The following is a 22617-nucleotide window of genomic DNA, read 5'->3' on the forward strand; positions in this document are numbered from 1 at the left end:
CCAAATTTGTAACAGAGCAGAGGTTGCCTAGGATGTTGTGTCAAACCACCACTTGTGATTTCTGTGGATGAACCATCCAAAGGTCTGAAAATTCAAGGTCAACGAGTAAAGAAACATAATTTGACAGAGGATTTCTGGAGCACCAGTTCAGGTACCATGGACCATAGTGCCTTCCAATCCCATAGAAGTATCTCATCAATCAGTACTTCAAATCAAACCTTTGATGCTCACAGCAGTGCTGGCAGTTCAAACCACCCTTCCGATTTTGTTAATCCTGGCAAGTACATCAATGCTATGTTATCCTCTTGCTGTGCATTAAGGAACTTAAAAGTACAATTTTGCGCTCTGATACCTCCACTACTGCTCTCTTATTTATTTTATCTCTTGCAGAGGAACACTAAAATAAATTATGGAACTTTTAGGGGCCTATTTGGTTGGCTTCAAATCATATTTTATCACAAAGTTGGCAGTATTCTACTAGGTGTTTTTGTTTTCAACCCCATACTTACGTCAAGCGCTAATTCTTTTCCTTAATTTGCCACTATCAAAGCTTAGTATAATGACAAATATTGAGTTTGCTTCCATTCTTTGATTTTTCTGGATTAGTCTAGCACGGATCCAGAAACTGCTTGTTTTTTTGGATTTCTTTTAATTTGTCATCCCCATGACTGCTTTAAAAAGAGGGTGGGTTCGATATAAACTTGAGAGACCGAACTTTATTTGACATTACTGTCTCCCTTCTCTGCTAGTTTTTCTTGATCAAAATGTGGCCTTTCACTGCCTTTTAACAAATTCAAATTATTTTGTTGAAGGTCTTCTTCTCTGGAATCAAACAAGACAACAGTGGATTGGAAATAAGCGATCTCAAAAGCACGTACAAGAACCAAAATTGAGGTGGCCGAACTTTTGTATTTCCCTATCTGAAATGTTCTTATATTGATGACTAGATTTGGCGGACATAATGTGTGCGTGACATCAATGTCTTCATGCGAAGTTTGTTTGATATCATCCTTTCGAAACATGCTGGAATATTGAACAGTTTTCATATTATGCTTTTCCAATTTTGCAGTTGGAATGCAACGTATGAAAGTTTGCTTGGGACCAACAAGCCTTTCCCCCAGCCTATCCCATTGGCGGTGAGTGTGTTATCTGTCTGGATTAACAAATGTATAATCCCAGCTTTCTCATCTCTCTTTTAGTTACGTAACAGGAAATGGTGGATTTTCTGGTGGATGTGTGGGAACAAGAGGGGCTTTTCGATTGACTTGTAAGAAAATATAAATTTTCTGGATAGTAAACTCTTGCTTGTAACTCGATGAAATGGTTGATGAACGCAACGAGCAATTTAAGTGAAGTTCATATGATAAATATATGACACTGTTTACATTTCCCAGTTTCGAAGTTGCTAAGAATTTGTCACTAGGTAGTAAGTGTTTTCTAATGCTCTGTGAATTTCTTGTACTTTTGTTAATGGTTGGAATTTAGAGATGGAAGTTGCATGCCTTGTGTGCAGGGGATGAGCGGGGAACTCCATCTCTCACCTAAAACAAATATGCATTTTTTTTAAAAAAACTAATCAATATTTTTCCCTTAGAATATCTTTCGTCGTCCCTCAGTTTTCTAGGTTTGTCTTTTGATAGAATTCGATACCGGAGAGAGCAAGGGCTTGGTTGTTTCAATTAGTTGTGTAAACAGATCGAATCGAGCCATATATCAAGAAAAATATAAAGCTCAAACTCAAGCTCGACTTGAAACTTGACTAACCATATTTTTAGTTCGAATTCGTTCGATACTCAGAAAATATTTAAATATATTTGTAAATAATTTGAACCGTTGCTCGAGAATAACGTCTCGAATGCATTGAAATATTATTTCTTTAAAATAATTTAGGGCTCGAATCAGATATATAAGTCTAATGTTTTTCCAACTCCAACGAGGCTTGAAAAGAGTTGCATATTTGCATGTCATTGTCTCCTCTAGAAACATAATTTTCCTAATTATTATTATTATTACTATACATAATGATATGTTACAAAAAAGACTTTCTAATAATGTTTTGATATTTTTTCGATATGTACTGGGTACACTCATGGTTACACAAGAATTTCTAATATTGTATAGTTTTAGGAGATAGAATAATGCCCATTCTTTCTTGGTGACCAAACCCATTCATTGTTGTTAGTATAATCTCCATTATTTCTTGGTGAATTTGGTTTTAGTTGGAGGATTTAAAAGATGAATATCAAATGCCATTTAAATTGAGTTTATACGAAATTCACCACAATTATTATTGAAATAACTTAATTCACTTTGATTGTTCTTGGATTGGTTCAAAAAGATTTGAATTTGAAATAACTTCATATTGAGATAATTTGAAGAGTAGGTCTCACGTGAGACGGTCTCACGTGAGACGGTCTCACGAATCTTTATCTGTGAGACAGGTCAACACTACCGATATTCATAATAAAAAATAATACTCTTAGCATAAAAAATAATAATTTTTCACGAATGATCCAAATAAGAGATCCGTCTCACAAAATATGACTTGTGAAACCGTCTTACACAAGTTTTTGCCTAATTTGAAATCCACCACAATAGCTCAAAAATTTATTAATTGAGATTTGAAATCAAATGTCAAATGGATTTACCAAAACAAACCACTTAATTTGTCATTATGAATTTGGAAGGTGTATCTTCGAATCCGCTCATCCAAATGCAACATTCAATTTCGCTCATCCAAACAAACTGTTAGCCCATTGGCTTATATAATGCAAATAACGAATAACAACTCTTTCTCAACAACTTATTACTACCAACTTTACATCAAATAAATCAAAGGCAAGTGGAGATTTGCAAATTTGTTTAGTATTAACAAAATAATATTTATATTAGTTAATGGGGTGATGATGCATTACTTTTGTTTCCTATGGACAAATTGCCAATTGAAATATGAATGCATGAAGTTGTCGTTAATTCATTGCAATTAAATAAAAGCCCAATTGGTTTTAATTTGATGTCTTACAGCTGCGAAACTTCAAAAACTTCTGGGGGATAAAACAATGTGCTCCACTTGTTCAAAATATTATTGATATAATAACCACACATACGTTATATATATAACTCAACATAACAAAGTATCTCAAAAAATAAGGATTGTCCAAATCTTTATATGAAACTCTCAATAACTCCATCCAACCGATATGATACATCTTAACATATCTCCTTTACGCAAAGGAATGAACAACTGAAACGTTGAGATATTAACGAGTGGCCCGACTATAAGCAGTCCAACACATAACTGTGAACATAAGTTCTAATATAATATTAATATTGAAACTTGAATATAACTCAATCACGAAAGCTAGCTCAAATGAGGAAGATTGTCCAAGTTCATATATACAATTTTCAGATATTTTTATCTAACCGACGTTGGACAATTAACATAAAAAGACCTAGATGGGTAAAAAACAACGGGTAGAGTAAGAGAATTCTAGGGTAAAAATATTGATCGGAGTATTACAATCACTCGATGCAACAAAATCTATCTTTTAGATACATGTATGTGTACGAGAAAATGATAACGATAACATTCAACTCACTCTCATCACTCTCCCATAATAATTAGGGGTGATATACCATAACGTACCGTATCACAATAAAAAGTATATACCATATATCATATCGAAAATTATATAACGTATACCATACTGAAAATTATGGTATAAAAAAATTTATATAAATACCGTATCAAAATTTTGTATCGATCGAAAAATTTGATACTTATAACTAACATATCGATTATATCAAAATTTCGATATGATATCAATATATATCGTATTATATAAAAAAAACGTTATATTTTTAAAATTTTATAAATTTATTATTTAAAATATTATTACCTAAATCTTTGACATATGGCTTTTTTTTAATATTGGGGTTTGGTATTTTTGTGTGATGATACAATAAGGTTGGAACAGTGAAAACATTAATAATAATAATAATAATAATAATAATAATAATAAAAAATTAAATATTGGGGTTTGGTATTTTTGAACACAAGTAGGAAGAAGGAACATTGAACGTAGTAATAAAGTTACAGTCTTGATTCATTGCATGCAAGGAAGATGGGCCCCACGTACCTCCAAAAATAATAATTAATTAATTAGCGAGGATATGCATTAGAAGAAACACACCCACAATCTTGGATCAACGCATTTTCGCATTGTATTTCTCCGGTTTACTTCCTCGCTGGCTGGCTACTTTTTTGCCCTATTCAATAGGGTTTTCTTCGATAATCTTTTTGGCCTCTGGTTCTTCTCGGATGCATTTTGTTATTCTTGATTCTCTCCTCATCGTTTGTTTCTTCTTGGATCTGCTTGTTTTTGCTCTCGCCAGAGGGTTTTTTTGGCTTCCACGTTCCGGATTCCACCTTCCTGTGGTGTACACGCTGTTCCCATGTCTAAAGTCTTCGATTTCAGTGGTATGCTCTTCTCATCTTTTGTGTTTTTTCTTGGTTGAAGTTTGTTTTCTTGATGTGCTATTGATTTTGCGAATCTGTCTGCTCTCGACTGTGTGTGCGTTGTGCGTTCGTTTTTTGGGACTGCTTTTTTTATCTGTAGACAGGCTGAAATTTTTTTATTCAAGTCATATTATCTGAAATCACGTGTAGTTTTGGGTTAAAGTTCTTATCTTTAGACTCGTGTGTGGTGTTTGTTTTCTAGATCTTGCTATTTTGTTGTATTTGCGCACCTCGAGCACTCAAATGGTTAAATCTTAAGTTCATATCTAGTGTATTAATTAACAGCTGAAGTATTTATTGTCTTAATTCTAATTTTGTTTTATAATCCTTTGGTTGTCTTTTTGTTATTGATTCCTTGTTTTAGCGTGATATTTAATGATTGTGGGGCTAATAGAATAATATCTCACTTCCTTGGGCCTTTGCTTAGAAAGGTGGAATGAATTTCATTTGATGAATGGAATTAAAATGACCCCAATCACTTGGTACCTGAAATGCTAAAAAAATTGGTTTGAAATACTTGGATGTATTGGAAAGTTGACAATGCAATTCAAGTGGAGTTGTATCAAGTATTTGAAATCCAAATGCACCGGATCCTGTCATCCGATTTCCGCTTGGTGTTTTCCAGTGAATTAGACTTGGTAGACTCTGTGCGTTTACTTGAGGATATTTGTGCTTCCTCACTGTGGGATTTGGTTGCTGGTTATGAATATCATTCTCGACTTCTCGTGTGCTTTATCCACTTATTCATGATAGATGTTACTGTGCAGCTTTAGATTTGAAATTTGCATATTTGTCCCAGAAATTTCTCATTATTAACAAAAAAACGAGATATATTATAATTCTTGAAAAACGATTAGTTATATATTATAATTATAAGCTGATGCCAGTTTCCCTATTTTGGTTACAGGTGTTGATGATTTTTGTTCTGGGGGGTTTATGCATACAAATCCCAAGGATTCAAATTTGTTTTTTCCTCTTGGGCACCATGCGGACGTGTATTTCCCGCGGAAAAGGTCTCGTGTCAGTGCTCCATTCGTTTTCAGTGGAGAGGTTAAGCCGCAGCCATCTATTGAGGTTCTTCCTGATGCATGCCTCTTTGAGGTGTTCAGACGTCTCTCAGTAGGGCAAGAGAGGAGTGCCTGTGCCTCTGTCTCAAAGCGCTGGCTTATGCTTCTGAGTAGCATCCATAGAGATGAAATATTACCGGCTAAAGGTAATCTTGGCCCCGACGAGCATGATAATACATCTATATCTGTGAAGGCGGATGAAGCATTCAAGCCTAAGGAGAAGGTTGAATTTGTTGATTCGAGCGTGGTTAAATCTGTGAACGAGGAATTTGAAGGAATTGATTCAGATGGTTTTCTTTCCCGATGCTTGGAAGGGAAAAAAGCAACTGATGTGAGATTGGCATCTATTGCTGTAGGAACTGGAAGTCGTGGAGGTTTAGGAAAGCTTTCCATTCGTGGAAGCAGTTCTACCCGTGGTCTGACAAATCTTGGCCTTAGAGCTATTGGTCGTGGTTGCCCTTCTTTGAGATATATTTCCCTGTGGAACTTATCATCAATCAGTGATGAAGGGCTTTTGGAAATTGCAAGTGGAGCACGTCTTCTTGAGAAACTTGATCTATGTCATTGCCCTGCAATCACAGACATAGGATTAATTGCCATTGCGATGAACTGTCCCAATTTGATTTCAGTTACAATTGAGTCCTGCACAAACATCGGTAATGAAAGCTTGAAAGGTTTGGGCCGCTATTGCCCCAACTTGAAGTGCATCACTGTTAAAAATTGCGCACTTATAGGTGACCAGGGAATTGTGAGTCTGTTTTCATCTGCTGGTCATGTCTTGTCAAAAGCTAAATTTCAGGCGCTTGATATCAGTGATGTTTCTCTTGCTGTTATCGGGCACTATGGCAGTGCAATGACCGATCTTGCACTCCTTGACCTCCAGAATGTCAATGATAGGGGTTTCTGGGTTATGGGTAAGGGTCAAGGTTTGCAGAAGCTGGAAGTTTTATCCATTACTGCATGTAGAGGTGTTTCTGATTCTGGGCTTGAAGCTTTGGGGGATGGTTGCCCAAATCTGAAGCTGTTTGGACTCAGAAAAAATCTCCTTGTCTCAGATACTGGAATTGTGAAATTGGCCAGAGCTGCTGTGTCACTCGAGAGTCTTCAATTGGAGGAATGCCACAGGATCACACAATGTGGAGTATTCCATATCCTTGCAAACTGTGGTGGAAAATTCAAGGCTCTTGCTTTAGCAAATTGTTTGGGGATTCGGGACATAAATTTTCAGTTTCCTTTGACTTCCATATGTTGTTCGCTCCGATCATTGATTATTCACAACTGTCCAGGATTTGGTGATGTTGGATTGGCCGTATTGGGTAAAATGTGCCCAAAACTGACTCAAGTTGAACTCAGTGGCCTTCAGGGAATAACTGATACCGGACTTCTACCTCTTATTTGCAGTTTGGAAGCTGGTTTGAATAAGCTAAATCTTAGTGGGTCTGTTAATCTGACTGACAACTCAGTTGTGGCTATCACTAAGCTGCACGGGGAAACACTTGAGCTTATGAATATTGATGGGTGCAAATACCTCACAGACATCACCTTGTCTGAAATTGCCCAGAACTGCTCAGTGCTGACCGAGTTGGATGTTTCGAAGTGTGGAATAACTGATTCTGGGATTGCCACCTTGGCTGGTGCTGAGCAGCTACATTTACAGATATTTTCCCTGGCAGGTTGCTCTTTTGTGTCCGACAAGAGCTTACCTTACTTGGGAGTGTTGGGCAAGACTTTGTTGGGGCTTAACATCCGGCACTGCAATGGAATCAGCAGCAGCAGTATTGATCTGCTTCTAGAGCAGCTTTGGAGGTGTGATGTTCTTTATTAACATGGTGAACCGAGCATAAATGTCCACTTCCTCCATGAACGTCTTGTTAGCTAGCAGTTAGTACGAGTTGTTTTTGGGTCCATTGGTGTATGGGTCTTTGTCACCTGGTTTAGTGTCCGTCTCCGTCTTCGGCCTTACTTTTTTCCGGTGAATGTGGCTTGGTAACCCTTTTTTGCAGCTTTCATTCCGTTAGAAAGTTGTTTCAAGAATTTTAGTTCTCCATGATGGGAGCTATCCTTCTACTGGGCCACACTTAGCTGAGAATATACCGAGAACAGTGGATGCTGAATCTTTGCATTGTTTCAAGCAGTCTCTCTTCTTATTAGGGTATATAGAAGTCTCGGCTTCACCGAGTCTTCTACATTGCATATGTTGTCGTGTTTCATGTTTTGATCGAGTCGGTGTGAGGGTTGTTTCATGGTTGCTTTTGGCTGTTCAATGTCTGTTGCCTTGCTTTCGTGGGCTTTGGTCGTGGCAGATATTACTTATAGTCTGCCATGATAACCTTGTCTTTATGATAGGGTTGTTTTTTGTGTTTACCAAACCCTGGTTTTGCTGGCTTCTTTTCTTGTAAACTGCCGTCCCCCTTGCTACCTTCTCGTGATGTAAGACTCCTTTGAATGTTCCGTTGCTTTGTTACCATTGTGGTGTCAGTTGTCTGTCGATGAATAAAAGTGCACTTTTATGTATCTTTCTTGTTTATGTTCCAACTTTCTTTCCGCAGCTACGGTGCCAGTAGGACAGGTTACTAACCCGACAACTTTGATCTTATACAAGAAGCAATTCATAGGCCAACTTAAAAAATTCTTCAAATTCACTTAAAGAATATTGATATAATAATATAATTACATATATAAATATTAATATTATTTAAACAATACAAACTTTTGTAATTCATAAATTTAATAAATAAATAATAATAATAAAATCACATAATCATCATGTAAATGAGAATTGAATGATATGAATTTGAATTTTTTTTTAATTATTAAAAAAAGTCATCGGTCTCAAAAAGAGTTCAGAGATAAAAATAACGTTCTTAAACCCGATTTCGATTTGCTTAGGAGGTTTGAAAAATCATAAAACCCACTTCATTTTAGGTTTTATCCCGTGAGATCCAAACCCGCGGAGAAAACTGTAGTATCTGATAAAGATTCAATCCTCCATTTCTTACATTTAATGTAATTTCGAACGAAACGGGTCAACTTCCCTTCTATTTCCTCCCAAAGTTCGCACCAAATCTAGTGATCCATTACCAAACCATAAACCACCCGCTCACCATAAAATTTACCTGCCTGCAATTCGAACACGCTTTCAGCATTATCTGTCTGCAGCCGACAGCTCTGCTCGTTTTCTTCTTCTTCTTCTTCTTCTTTTTACATTTTCAAAGATTACTTTTAAGCCCAGAAGACCAGATCTGTCGGTGGATTTCTGTTCCAGGGTTCATCATCTAGATCTAAGTGATTCATTGTTTAAAGGTGAGTAAACTTCAAAACCCATTTGTTGTCGGTCTCGTTTTCTTGACCATCGAAGCTTGTACATCATCGAAGTTTTCCATTTTTTTTTTCCAGAATTTTGAGCGCGGGATATCGGAAGAAACTTAGCTCAAGCCATGCCGCCGACCACGATTCGGAAAGCCATCGGGACGGTGAAGGACCAAGCCAGCATCGGGATCGCCAAGGTTGCCAGCAACATGGCGCCGGAGCTGGAAGTCGCCATAGTCAAAGCCACCAGTCACGATGACGACCCGGCATCCGAGAAGTATATTAGGGAAATTCTCCATTTGAACTCGCTTTCTCGTGGTTATGTTAATGCTTGTGTTGTTGCTATATCTAAAAGATTGGGGAAGACTCGGGATTGGATCGTTGCCCTCAAGTGTTTGATGTTAATTCACCGTTTGCTCAACGACGGAGATGCTGTTTTCCAGCAGGAAATCTTGTATGCTACTAGAAAGGGGACTAGATTATTGAACTTGTCGGATTTCCGTGATGAGGCTCATTCCAATTCATGGGATCATTCCGCATTTGTGAGAACCTATGCTCTGTACTTGGATCAGAGACTTGAGTTGATGGTTTATGATCGGAAACAGAGTGGATATGGGGTTGAAATGAGAGGATTTGGCAGTAGAGAGGATCTGCATAATTATAGATCGCCCCCAGGATCAAACAGGGGATATGATGATTTCAATGAAATTCGGGACAGACAGGGTTATGGAATGCCCAGATCGCAGTCATCTGGGGACGTCAGAGAATCTGCTGAGGGGAGGAAAGATCTTACCCCACTGAGGGAAATGAAGCCGGAGAGGGTTCTTGGGAAGATGGGTCATTTGCAGAGACTGTTGGACCGGCTCTTGTCGTGTCGACCCACGGGTCTAGCCAAGAACGAGAGGATGATTCTGGTGGCACTGTATGCAATGGTCAAGGAGAGCTTCAAGTTCTATGCTGATGTGTGCGAGGTTCTGGCAGTACTTCTAGATAAGTTCTTTGATATGGAGTATCAAGATTGTGTGAAAGCTTTTGATGCCTATGCTAGCGCAGCTAAGCAGATTGATGAGCTGGTAGGATTCTATAATTGGTGCAAAGATGTAGGGGTTGCGAGGTCTTCCGAGTATCCGGAAGTGCAGAAGATTACTAGTAAGCTGCTGGAGACTTTGGGGGAGTTTGTGAGGGACAGGGCTAAGGCAATGAAGAGCCCTGAAAGAAAGGTGGAGATCGAGCCAGTTGCTCAAGGGGAGGAGCTGGTGTCTGATGTGAATGAGATCAAAGCATTGCCGCCTCCAGAAAACTATACTCCCCATCCACCACCTGAGCCAGAGATGCCTAAGCCGATTGTCCAAGAGACTCGGGATTTAGTGGATCTACGGGATGAGGGAGTGACTGCTGATGATCAAGGCAATAAATTCGCTCTGGCGCTGTTTGCTGGGCCGGTGGCAAACAATGGGACTGGCTCGTGGGAAGCATTCCCATCGAACGGAGAGCCAGAGGTGACTTCTGCTTGGCAAAATCCTGCATCCGAGAGCGGAAAGGCTGACTGGGAACTAGCCCTGGTCGAGTCTGCCAGTAATTTGTCCAAGCAGAAGGCTGCAATGGGCGGGGGCCTGGATCCTTTACTGTTGAATGGTATGTACGATCAGGGAGTGGTTCGGCAACACGTGAGCACGACCCAATTGAGTGGTGGCAGTGCTAGCAGTGTGGTATTGCCAGGTCCTGGAACAAGCAAAACTCCAGTGTTAGCACTCCCTGCACCAGATGGAACAGTCCAGGCTGTTGGAGGAGATCCATTTGCTGCATCTTTGAGCATTCCCCCGCCAGCATATGTGCAGATGTCGGATATGGAAAAGAAGCAGCACTTGTTATCTCAGGAGCAGATGGTATGGCAACAGTATTCGAGAGAAGGCATGCAAGGTCAAACCAGTTTGCACAAGATCGGTGCCACCGCACAGCCTTATGGAATGCCACCAGTAAATGGACCTTATGGGTATCACTTCATGCATTACTGATTTTTCAGCAAGTTTACTTAAACATTGTATCTCTCTTGTTTTTTCCTTTGCATTATATGTTATATTGCTTGCAATTGTGTTTGACCATGGGCATAGAAAGGGCATCAATGTGATTGCAGGGGCTTTGTTCCGTTTATGAATTTTTTTTTCTGTAATACAATTCGAGATATTTCAACAATGTCTCCCGTCCAAAAACATTAATTTTTTGTATTGAATTGATATCTTAGTGGTAGCTACTATGTTGCGTTTATTTCTGTCTGAAAATCCAACTTGAAATGCACCTTGGAAAGTTGTCCGAGTACTGTTGCCACCGGCTATGGATGGTTCCTGGTTGGGAGTATAAAAGAATCCAACGAGCCTTTTTCGCTTTCCCAGATTCCATATGCAAAGGGAAAGCGTCAAGATTCTTCCTCCATTGGTGGAGCATCTTCTTTAAAAACTTTGGTCCCTCCTCATTTTAGCTTCCAAGAAGTTTGCATGTCTTAAGTTTATTAATGGCTTCTTTGGGTCGTAGATTCTCCCAACATAGAATTCAAGAACATCTGAAAACTATCTTCCACAAGTAAGAGCGAGTAACGTCCCAGCTACGCTTCTACAATCAGTGCATTCTCATCCTTGAATTGATAGAGCTCATAATTTGCTCAAAATTAATCTATGAATTCTAGTTATCCAATTGAATCCTATGTGTAACAAGATTCTTTGGTGAAGTTTGGTAAATCTTTCAAGGTATAATATGTGGGAAGTGAATAAGAGATTATAGGAGAAATAATGAAATATATGGAGAAAAAGGGGAGAGAATTTTTAATCTGACCAAGTAAAAGAATATCCTTCGGAGATTTAATAATAATAATAATATTCGTTCTAGATTAATTATGACCTTTTAATCTGACCAAGTAAAATAATATTTTTCAAACAGCAACGCGTTATTTAATATTCATATTCAACCAGCTTTGATTTTTCCAAACAGTGGTTGGATTGGCATATTCTAGATTAATTATGACCTTTTATTACATTACGAATTTCATGATAATAATTAATTGATGACTAACTAATGCATATAAATTATGACCCCATTATCTGAATCATTACTATTTTTTTAACTACTCAACAAATTTCAAAGATCTCGCACCAACAAAATTTCATAAAAAAAACCACCATCTATTGTTCATAAAGATTAATGCTCAAGAAAATTTATTACATTATAGACTAGCAATCGAAACACACACGTTATATATAAAAAAAGTTCACAATAAGACACGGAAATTTGTTTGTCAAGTTTTTCTTTTAGGTTGTGCTTGATGGATTTCTATTTTTTTTGGATGAAATTTCATGACTTGAATCCAGAAGCTCCAATGTCTGCAATTGAGCATAGTTTTTCACCCTGAAACAGTCGAAATATGCAGTGCTTTTTTATTCATATGAAGGATTAGGCACAAAAAAGTAGCGAGGATCAATCATCTATATACTTGAGTACTACTCAAGATAATACCCGAAATGACAGAGAATTACTGCATCAAGAACAACGACTGCAGAGTATTCTGAAAATTTAGTGAACTCACATAAAGTGGAATTATACATGAACATAATACCATATCCCTGTCCATAAACTATTTGGATAATTCTAATAGTTAAATCGACTTGAAGATTGGGTAATAGCAACTAAAACAAATAATATACAACGGTGTCCATAAATTTCAAACCTCAAACAAACTTTCCTCCAAGAGGGGAAATATAAATTAGGCAAGAAGTGCTAACTAAAGAAGGAAATGGAAATCTGAGTAAATATGTCAACTAGGAATTTTACATGTAATTGAAGTTCCAAACACGATCCCATTCACTAACCGGTGAAGCAAGATTTGCAAGCTTTAGTTCGCATTCCATACCAAGGATTAGCTGCATTCTGTTATACAATGGACATATAAATCACCAAATTCGTAGAAAAAATAATCTGGATACTGAATTAAGCTAAAGAAACATAAAAGTCGATTTATTTGGGCATGTGTAATATTATTTCAGGGTGAGAGACTGTGCAAAGCAAATGGACATGGTGTTGCTTGGACTAAACTTGATGCACTGATGGCTCAGGAGGCGAAGTGAAAAACTTCACATATTTAGGGAAAAATAAGATTTTCTAGTGTCGGGTTGGTTCTTGTATTTAAGAAATTACAGGTGAAATTTTAAACATTTTGTAACAGATTATCAATTTGCCTACCACCTCCTCAATGCGTCAACTACCGCTCAAATGTGTGGCAATATAATACCAATTATTGCACCCAACATGCATCTTACTCTAAAACATAATTGTAAAATGAGGAAGGTGTTTCTTCCAGTAAATACTGCTTACCTAGATGTCGTAGAACCGAGAGCGACGTCTTCGAGAGCTGTGGAAAGTACATGAGAGATATGATATCCAAGCAACAAAACAAAAATTGAAGGTGATGCGATAGGCCTTTTTTATGGTTTTGTCAACAAACAACTATGAAAAATTAGTAAAAAATCAAAAAAACTTCAACAGATATGTAAAATATATAATGTAAATGAACCATCCAGAAATTTAATTTGTTCATAATCTCAATTTTTATTGAGTATGAAAGATCAAAAGATAACCCACATCATGGGAAATATAAAATAGTAACAACTGGTGCATTCACTCACCTGTTTTGATCAACTCTTCCCCTTGAAACTTCCCTGGCACTAACAAACTCGTCAACAGTATCTACTGGGGGTCTAAAATCGGGATATTCTATGGATGATATAGAACCCTCATCAGAGTTTGAAGTATCGAAACTCAAATGATTATTTCCTCTTCTGGAAACACCGACTCTTGATCTTCTTCTGTTTCTAGATGCCCGAAAATTGTCAAATACCTGATATAACATGCAGGATGTCCACCAATTTCCCTTGTCCCCAGGGAAGTCGTCAAAGTCATCTCCCGAGTTATCATTTCCATATTCTATCACATAATCACCTAGAACCACTCCACGAGGGATTTCCGACTGTATAGTGCTTAAAACATCGATTATCTCGGAAGATTGTTGGAAATTTTCCCAATCCAGTTGGCGAGCAGGATCGATTTTTGAAGGGAAAGCATGAGGATGCTCTAGTCGTGCATGTTTTTGAAGTTCCAAGTATGTGCCCGAGAATGCACATTTTTCTTCTTCACAATGGCGTTTCTTATCATCCAGGTGTACACGAGCTGTATCAATCACTATCCATCCAGTAACTTCTCCTCTACACAAGGGGCATGCCGGTTTGACATCCGATTCCGAATCCAAAAACTGTCTAGTTTCAACAGAACTTGGTGATTTAGATCCAGATGACATCCCACTTGCTTGTTTGAAGCGATAGAGACAATTTGATTGCAAATGGTCTGTGCCGCATACCAATGGCCGACATCCATTATCATATGACGTGCATTGGAGGAGAACACTATTGTGTGGAAACTCCAAGCAGATAGGACAAATAACATCATCCCAGTTTGTATACAGATTAATCTCCTCCATTCCAGTTGTGTATGGGCTAAAGCCCTCTTTTCCAATGTCTCAAAGCAGGCACAGAGAATTAAACTTTAAGTCTCTAGAAACATGGATCAAGAGTCTTCATGCCTTCCAGTCAAAATATTAGAGTCAGAATAATTAGTAGCTTCACAATTATCCTAATAAGTTCACCATGCAAAAAAGTATTCCAAGGAATGAACAAGGAATTGAAGATTATAATAGAAAACGCCAAAAGGTTGTTGGGGAGTGTGACGCCTAGATCTAACCGACTAATCAATGATTCTTTTTATTTACCAACATTGTATTAAGAATCTGCTATAGAAGAGTTGGTAAATTGCCATAACTGAAGTGGAAATTGAAACGAGATGAAAATATCACAATTCGATTTGTTTGCTCACTGTCCATGCAAAGGTGAGAAGCACGAACATGCAATGAATGTGTGTGACACTGTGATACGGGCTCAGCACCTTCATGTTAGTGCACAAACACTAAAAATATGGGACATTAGTTGTTATATATCATTCCAGATGTTGGAAAATACTAATTTAAGTTGGAAAAAATAGGGTTCCTTGGTTACAGGGTTTTGTAGAGTTTAAAAGCTCCGTTTCAGCAATCCCAACCAAGCCAAACACAAATTTGGTTTTTGTAGAGTTTAAAAGCTTTTTAATCTCCTTTTAGCAATCCCCAACCAAGTAACACATGTGTAATGTACGACATGAAGAGCTATATTGTGATGCTACTTTCAGATGACTGATGTTGTTTCTACAAGCACAAGCTATGTAAAATATTTCTTACAAGATATTTAGGTAAATATCAATCAGTCGGATCACCACTTCTTTCCTCAAAGTAAATTTAAGTACGTCTGCATGAAGAATGAACATAAATTCAATGAGAAAGTACCATTGCTCTCGGTCACAACCGAGATAAACAGAAATTCATGGGAAATAGATTATAAACAAATTGAAATTATGAAGGCATGTCTGGAACTAAGGAATTTTTTAAAAATCAACACATGATTGATTTCAACTGATGACAGGTAAAGGAAAAAAAGCTTAGAAAAACAATTTTTCCTCGCATTCAATACGTTTTCATACTTCAACTTCTTCAAAAGTAGGTACCATGGGTCCAAAAACTACCTCACAACAATCCCAGACTCCCAAAGAGCAAATGTTTTTTTCACGACAAAAAATGGAACCAAATCTCAAACGGTTCTCATCCTCAACATTTCACATAGAAATGAGGCCAAAGAAGGGAGGAAATTCCACACGGGTTGGATGATCAACACTTGCCAAATCCCAAAAACAGCATCAAACCCAACAATCAACCAAAAAAACGTGAAGCAAGTCCAATAAAGCAACCCACGGCCATCATGGAATAATCAAGAAATCCAAACCACCGCCACCCAAAAGTCAACTTAGCCAATTGATTCACACCCGAAGGCAGCACCCAACCCCCCCATCAAGAATCGGAATCTTTATTGAGTTCGCAAATATATATATAACACATGTAAGAGAGGAGGAGAAATGAACCTGGTTATTCTCAAAGTCCGAGAATTGTGAAGTAAAAGTGGAGACGATAGGGTCTGTCTATTTTCTGAGAGCTGATGAAATGGAATGGAAATTCATGGTTGGTGATGAGGACTTTATAGTCTTTTCATCTTACACTCCATTATTGTTTGTTTTTCCTTTTGTTTCCTATTCATTTTATTTATACTAAAAATATATATGAGCAAAAATTTGTGTGAGATTGTCTCATAGACCGTATTTTGTGAGACAGATATCTTATTTGGGTCATGTATGAAAAAGTATTATTTTTTATGCTAAGAGTATTACTTTTTATTGTGAATATCGATAGGGTTGATCCGTCTCACAGATAAAGATTCGTGAGACCGTCTCACAAAGACTTTGATGCAAAATTAAATAAAATTTTGACCAAATTAGTTCTCCCGTCGATTTGAGAGAAGAACTTCGTTCCTATTTCAGAAATAAGACAAGTAATTGAATTGAATTAGATATTGTAGTTCGCATTTTTTAGACGTGACTTCTACATGAATATTTAATTTTAAATTAACAAAAAATAACTCGATCAAATTTTTGAAACATTAAAAATCAAATCGAGAAGGTCGAGAAAACAAATATTTGTGTGAGACGGTCTCACGGATCATATTTTGTGAGACAGATCTCTTATTTGGGTCATCCATGAAAAAATATTACTTTTTATGCTAAGAGTATTTTTTTATTGTGAATATGGATAAAGTTGACATATTTTACACATAAAAATTCATGATACGATCTCACAAGAGTCCGACTCTTTCCCAAAAAAAAATACATACATATTGTAAATTTATGTGTTCCGGGTGGATGAATACCTTATTCTTCATTAGGTCTAATCTAATATGTGAACGAAAATTGGAAATTCCAGAGGAAAAATAAAGAGACTGGTGCAGATTGGCACGAGGGTTTAGCTTTCTACTTCAACAATGGATTCCTTTTCATCGGCGGCGATTGCTCGGCAAACATGGGAGCTGGAGAATAATATGATCTCTGCCTCCTCCAACGATTCCTCGGCGGCGGCGTCGGACGCTATCTTCTTCTACGACTCGGCGGCGCAGGAGAAGTTCCAGCAAGAGAAGCCTTGGGCAAACGATCCTCACTACTTCAAGCGAGTGAAGATCTCTGCTCTAGCGCTGCTCAAGATGGTTGTTCACGCGCGTTCCGGAGGAACCATTGAAGTCATGGGCCTGATGCAGGGCAAAACTGACGGAGATGCGATTATTGTGATGGACGCTTTTGCCCTTCCCGTCGAGGGCACTGAAACTAGGGTTAATGCGCAGGCTGATGCGTACGAGTATATGGTGGAATATTCACAGACCAATAAGCAGGTTCTTATGCTTAATATTGCTTTGATTTATTGGAGCTTATTATTCCATGCTCATGTTATTGTGATTTAAAAATGTTGGGGAGTTAGAGAGAAGCCTTGGGATTTTATGCGGATAATGGATTGGAATTTAGTGGATAATCAATACTCTTTGTTAAGAGTATTGTAAGCTTGGTTGGTTTGGAATGCCATTGTTGTTATAGAGAACTGACAGGGAGTTGAATGTATAAGTTATTGGACATCAGACCATTTCTCTATGGTATGTAAGAGCGATTTCGATTATTTTAAGTCCTGTAAACACTGAGTGTTTCGTAAGTGAGTTATGAGTATGTCATATCAAAACTTTCTGTTAGCTATTTTGGATGTCATTTCTCAGAGTAAAATTTCCTCCCTTTGATTTTGTTTATGAAGGCCGGCCGGTTAGAGAATGTAGTTGGGTGGTACCATTCCCATCCTGGTTATGGATGTTGGCTTTCTGGTATAGATGTTTCCACACAAATGCTTAACCAACAATACCAGGAGCCGTTTCTGGCTGTTGTTATTGATCCAACAAGGACTGTTTCTGCCGGAAAAGTAGAGATCGGTGCTTTTAGAACATACCCTGAAGGATATAAGCCTCCAGATGAACCAGTTTCTGAGTATCAGACAATCCCCTTGAACAAAATCGAGGACTTTGGTGTTCATTGCAAACAGGTAAAACTTTCTGTTTCCATACAACTAAGAAGCACTCTGTGCTGAATTTGCTCACTTACTCAGGCTTTTTTGCATGTAGTATTATTCATTGGATATCACATACTTCAAGTCATCTCTTGATTCTCATCTTATGGACCTACTATGGAATAAGTATTGGGTTAACACCCTATCGTCTTCTCCTTTGCTTGGCAATGGAGACTATGTTGCTGGTCAAATATCAGATCTAGGTAATTTCCTTGGATATGTTAGGTGACTTTTTGTCGTGTGTTTTTAGTTATCAAATCGAAATGTTTTGAGAATAATTTTGAAATACTTGTTGGACGTGATGAAATTTTCAGAAGGTTGTCATTTGAAGCATCCATGATTTAGTCATTTCTAAAATTGAGTGGGATCTTAAAATTTTTAAACTTATTTATGGGGTGACTAGTGTAATGGAATGATTTGTAATTGTAAGATAATTATTTTGAAAGTGAATGATGGTTGATTTTGAAAGCTGATTTAAAAAATGAATCAAAACATACAGCGATTGGTGGCAAACAAATTCAGTAGAAAGTGTTTTCCCCCCACCATCAGCTGTTGGTTCAATCAGCCCGTCCATTTAATTATCTCGGCAACTACAACTTCTGGTATTTAATACTAGTTTAATGCTTCTGACCTTGTGCAGCGGAGAAACTAGAGCAAGCTGAAAATCAGTTAGGTCATTCACGTTTTGGTCCTTTGATAGCAGCCCCTCAAAGGAAGAAAGAGGTCAGCGCATTTACAGCAATTTACTTGAGCATAATACTAGAACTCCAGTTGGTGTATGCTAATGCTGTTTTCTGCTGCATTTTTTTTTCGTATGGCAGTTTCCCATACTCCTTGTTTACAAATTTCTTCCACTGGTGCATACCACTTCCAGTTAGTAATGCAAGTGACGCTATATTGCATTGTTAGCACCCAAATTTTTGAGCAATCTTGATTTTGCTTACAACTGTAGAATTGGGGAAGGAAAACAGAAGATACAACTTAGAAACAATTTTGTATTCTGCATATCCCTTATTTTACATCCACTTTGCTTTATATTGCAACAAGTAACGCCGGATATTCCTAACTCCACTAATCATATTTTGCCAGACAGTCTAAATCTAATTATCATTTTCCAATGACATGTCGTTCACGCTTCACATCATCTCAAATTGGGGTCATCACATTCATTTTGTCAATTTGTTGATTTACACAAAATGAAGATTAGGGAAATTTTTGTGACCCTAACAATGACATTTATTTGTAGACCGCCTTAGTGAGCAACGAAGTGATTGACTTTCTTAAAGACGGTNTATATGCATTTACAAATCATTCAACATGCAGATGTTGTCATAATCTGTGGACGCTTGCCTTTGTGTATTTCAGGAAGAATCTCAACTTAACAAGATCACTCGCGACAGTGCAAAGATAACTGTGGAGCAGGTTCATGGTTTGATGTCCCAGGTATCTGTGATTCAGCACTTCACCATCGAACACTATTGCACATTTTTTTATGTGCACAATGCATATGTTGAGTTCTATTGATCTGTACCTCGTTTATCATGAATTCTAGGTAATCAAGGATGTACTTTTCAATTCAGTTTGCCAGTGCAATCGATCTGGGGCTGAGTCATCTGAGCCAGAACCAATGGTTGAAACCTGAGCTAATGGCTACATCATTTTCCCGGTGCTGTTCTTGCACTCACTACAGACAACCAAAGAGGGGATTCGATTATTATCTTCTATTTTTATCTGTCAAGACTCGGGTAATTTTCCCATCCGTTGGCTCGACTTATAAATTTCATACACAATTTGCAGCATAGTTGATGGGAAGTTGGTGGTTTTATCAAGATAGATGGCTTTTCATCTTTTTGATGTTATATTTGTAACCATGCAAAACTTTCAAGGATTTTAAGGATCGAGGACATTTTGTTATTACTAACATTGAACAACTTGACTGGCAATGGATTTAACATTCATTTTAATTTTGTTCATATAAATAAGCCAGAATTTGAAATCAAATGGCGGAGTCAAATTGCATGGCCGTAGATTTTAAAGCGAAAATTGAGGTTTTAAGACATGGTTTTGTTCGTTCAAACACAAAATGATATGACCTCATCCAAAACCTTGGATGATAGTATTGTAAATGAATTTGAATCTAAGTTGTTCACCCAGACGCTAACATTTAAATACCTAGTATCTTAGTTGCTTTAACTTAATTCAGACAAAACAAAATGAGAGATATAATTTTTCATTAAATAATAAAAATGTAATTTTAAGTAAATTAGTTATCTAGAATATTGATATCTATAAATTTTTTCCCTTAGATTATAGATTTCTTCATTTTTTTCCTTACAGAGGGAAAATATATATATATTTTCTTAGAATTATAAACTATTTGAAAATTGTCAACGACCAAAATTTCGTTTTTCTATATTGAGGGAAAGTCGAACCGGATAACCAGAAAAAAGACATGCGTACACGTGGCACGTTGAGGTTCATCGACTAGATTTTCAATGGGCCCCACGCATATTTTTCCGTGTATACTGCAACTCTAAGTCTTGCTAGCTTCCGGCAAAACTCGTTGAGAATGGCGACTGTGGTCGCGTGTTCTTTCGCTGCTGCGAATTCGTCCGTCAGGATTCCTAAGCCCTTTTTCCCAGAGAAAGAATTTGGACAGGCCCTTGTGATTTCTCGCCGCCGCGTGTCGGCCATATCTGCCTCGAGAATATGCGCGTCGATGTCGGTGGCGACTCCACTGTCGACTAAGCCTGATGACTTGGTGGAATCCATTCTGTCACAGGTGTGATCAGTTTCACCTATTCGTTGGGGATTTGATGTTATTTCATCTTATTGTGCTTTTTACAGACAATGTATTTTAACAGAGAAAAAGGTGGGGGAAGGGAAAGAAGCTATCTAGTGCCCTTACAACAAAAAATTTACTTTTATCTTGATATATATTTATTGTCCCTGTTTGTTTGATCGTAATTGTAAGCTTTTTCATCTCTCGTTCGGCCTTTGCTAGAACTTTTAGTAAAAAGAAACTAACATCTATGGCTTCATTAGGTTATGCAAACTGATAGAGGAGTTCTGCTGTCAAGAAATGAACACCAAAGGGTAGCCGAAGTGGCTAATGAATTGCAAAAATTGTGTGTTGCTGAACCGACCAAGTGCCCGCTTATTTTTGGAGGTTAACATCCCTCTAACTCTATGATGCTTTGCTTGAGCTATCATTTCTAACATATATCGAAATGGTGCATTCAAAGTTTGTCGTTTCACTGTGCTATGCGAACCGAGATTCTACCTGATGCTCGTCCATTGACTTATAGTCCTCATATTTTCCAATGAACAGATATATTGTATAACCTATAATGAATTAGCCCATTTCGCTGTTTGCTTTCTACTGTACTTTGAGACGCTTCTGCGAATGGGAAGACCGAAGACTTGACTTACCTTTTGCCTTTGCTCTTTCTTATACATTACTACTCATTGGTTACATTTTAGCTTTTCATAAATGGTAAAATGTTCTATAAAAAACTTGTTGGCAGAATGGGATGTTCTTTATTGCTCAAATCCTACATCACCAGGTGGTGGATATCGAAATGCATTTGGTCGACTCATATTCAAAACCAAGGAAATGATTCAGGTCATTGAATCCCCGGATACTGTCAAAAACAGAGTATCCTTCTCTGCTCTGGGATTGTTAGATGGAGAGGTTTCTTTGAAGGGTAATATTTTTCCCCTGTTATCACGGGCATTTATGGTTTCCTTTTATTCCTCTGTAAAATCATAAAATTTTCTGGTTAATAATAATTTTTTCCTTATCTTTGACTTCATTTAGTGAGTTGAATACTAATATTTTTTCAAGCTGAATTGCACATTTGTAAAAAGAACTATTTTCGCCAGAGTTGAAGTTTCTCATGCAATTTTAAGTCTAAAAAAATGAGCTAAAGCTCGAATTATGATTAGAGTGTGTGATCCTGGAAAATACATTTCATAATAGTAAACATACCAAAACGCACTAGCTGTTCATGTTTGACTTGGAAATAATTTCAAATGTATCAGAGCTCGACTCATGTTTATTGTGTGTGTATATATAGGACTAGTTAGTATTTGAACCAGCTGGAATGGTCTGCACCTGTGTTGAAGGCCATGAAACTCTGTCTGACTATAAATTTGGCTGATAAACAGGAAAATTGACAGCCCTGGATGGAGAATGGGTTCGAGTTGTATTCGACCAACCGGAACTCAAAGTTGGAGGGTGGGAATTCAAATATGGTGGTGAGAGTGAAGTGAAGCTGCAAATCACATACATTGATGATAAGATCAGGCTTGGAAAGGGTTCCAGAGGTTCTCTCTTCGTCTTTCAAAGACGCGAACCGCTCCCATGAAAACATATGGTTATAAAACATGCTCTTTACGACATATATGAATGCCTAACGTACAGTTCGATTAGTGTACGTTTTGATGGAACAATTTGATTAGAAAATACAATAATGCCAAGCTCCGTGTTAATGGTAGCACAACAAAATGCATTTGCCAAAAACTCAAACCCTGTCTGCTAGTATATGGATCTAATGAGAATGGACATAAATCAATCACCAAATTTCCGAAATTATTCGTTTTCATAGGTTTTT

At 37.5% G+C, this 22617-nt stretch overlaps 6 protein-coding genes across 14 annotated transcripts; 5 read left to right on the forward strand and 1 right to left on the reverse strand.

Moving 5' to 3' along the window:
- Positions 1-6: 6 nt before the first annotated feature.
- LOC140990244 (uncharacterized) lies at positions 7-1389 on the forward strand. The gene is made up of 4 exons (XM_073459844.1): positions 7-277; positions 813-894; positions 1070-1136; positions 1211-1389. The coding sequence occupies exons 1-4, from the start codon at positions 157-159 to the stop codon at positions 1262-1264; spliced, it is 324 nt and encodes a 107-aa protein (XP_073315945.1). The 5' UTR covers positions 7-156; the 3' UTR covers positions 1265-1389.
- Positions 1390-4185: 2796 nt separating this feature from the next.
- LOC140989567 (EIN3-binding F-box protein 1-like) lies at positions 4186-8100 on the forward strand. Its single transcript, XM_073458820.1, has 2 exons — positions 4186-4480; positions 5427-8100. The coding sequence occupies exons 1-2, from the start codon at positions 4456-4458 to the stop codon at positions 7409-7411; spliced, it is 2010 nt and encodes a 669-aa protein (XP_073314921.1). The 5' UTR covers positions 4186-4455; the 3' UTR covers positions 7412-8100.
- Positions 8101-8521: 421 nt separating this feature from the next.
- LOC140989792 (probable clathrin assembly protein At4g32285) lies at positions 8522-11160 on the forward strand. The gene is made up of 2 exons (XM_073459195.1): positions 8522-8889; positions 8983-11160. Exon 2 carries the CDS (start codon positions 9024-9026, stop codon positions 10908-10910), a length of 1887 nt encoding a protein of 628 aa, XP_073315296.1. The 5' UTR covers positions 8522-8889; positions 8983-9023; the 3' UTR covers positions 10911-11160.
- Positions 11161-12033: 873 nt separating this feature from the next.
- Positions 12034-16084, reverse strand: LOC140989889 (uncharacterized). Of its 9 annotated transcripts, none has more exons than XR_012177598.1 (7): positions 15937-16084; positions 15203-15269; positions 13566-14515; positions 13255-13291; positions 12753-12810; positions 12400-12448; positions 12034-12291 (listed from the first exon to the last, which is right to left on the reverse strand). XR_012177598.1 is itself a non-coding variant. In XM_073459398.1 (5 exons), exons 3-4 carry the CDS (start codon positions 14411-14413, stop codon positions 13255-13257), a joined length of 885 nt encoding a protein of 294 aa, XP_073315499.1. In that variant the 5' UTR covers positions 14414-14515; positions 15203-15269; positions 15937-16084; the 3' UTR covers positions 12561-12810. The 9 variants fall into 9 exon arrangements, 1 of the variants encoding a protein (XP_073315499.1); XR_012177595.1 differs by having other exon boundaries at positions 12715-12810; XR_012177591.1 differs by lacking the exon at positions 12400-12448.
- A 696-nt stretch (positions 16085-16780) lies between these two features.
- On the forward strand, positions 16781-19900 carry LOC140989728 (COP9 signalosome complex subunit 5a-like). Its single transcript, XM_073459087.1, has 6 exons — positions 16781-17288; positions 17696-17977; positions 18057-18204; positions 18642-18724; positions 19367-19444; positions 19554-19900. Exons 1-6 carry the CDS (start codon positions 16887-16889, stop codon positions 19641-19643), a joined length of 1083 nt encoding a protein of 360 aa, XP_073315188.1. The 5' UTR covers positions 16781-16886; the 3' UTR covers positions 19644-19900.
- A 639-nt stretch (positions 19901-20539) lies between these two features.
- Positions 20540-22578, forward strand: LOC140989729 (probable plastid-lipid-associated protein 8, chloroplastic). The gene is made up of 4 exons (XM_073459088.1): positions 20540-20783; positions 21047-21170; positions 21529-21708; positions 22172-22578. Exons 1-4 carry the CDS (start codon positions 20571-20573, stop codon positions 22369-22371), a joined length of 717 nt encoding a protein of 238 aa, XP_073315189.1. The 5' UTR covers positions 20540-20570; the 3' UTR covers positions 22372-22578.
- The last annotated feature ends 39 nt before the right edge of the window (positions 22579-22617 follow it).

This window comes from Primulina huaijiensis, chromosome 12, assembly GCF_012295235.1.
Source record: "Primulina huaijiensis isolate GDHJ02 chromosome 12, ASM1229523v2, whole genome shotgun sequence".
Lineage (NCBI taxonomy): Eukaryota > Viridiplantae > Streptophyta > Magnoliopsida > Lamiales > Gesneriaceae > Primulina > Primulina huaijiensis.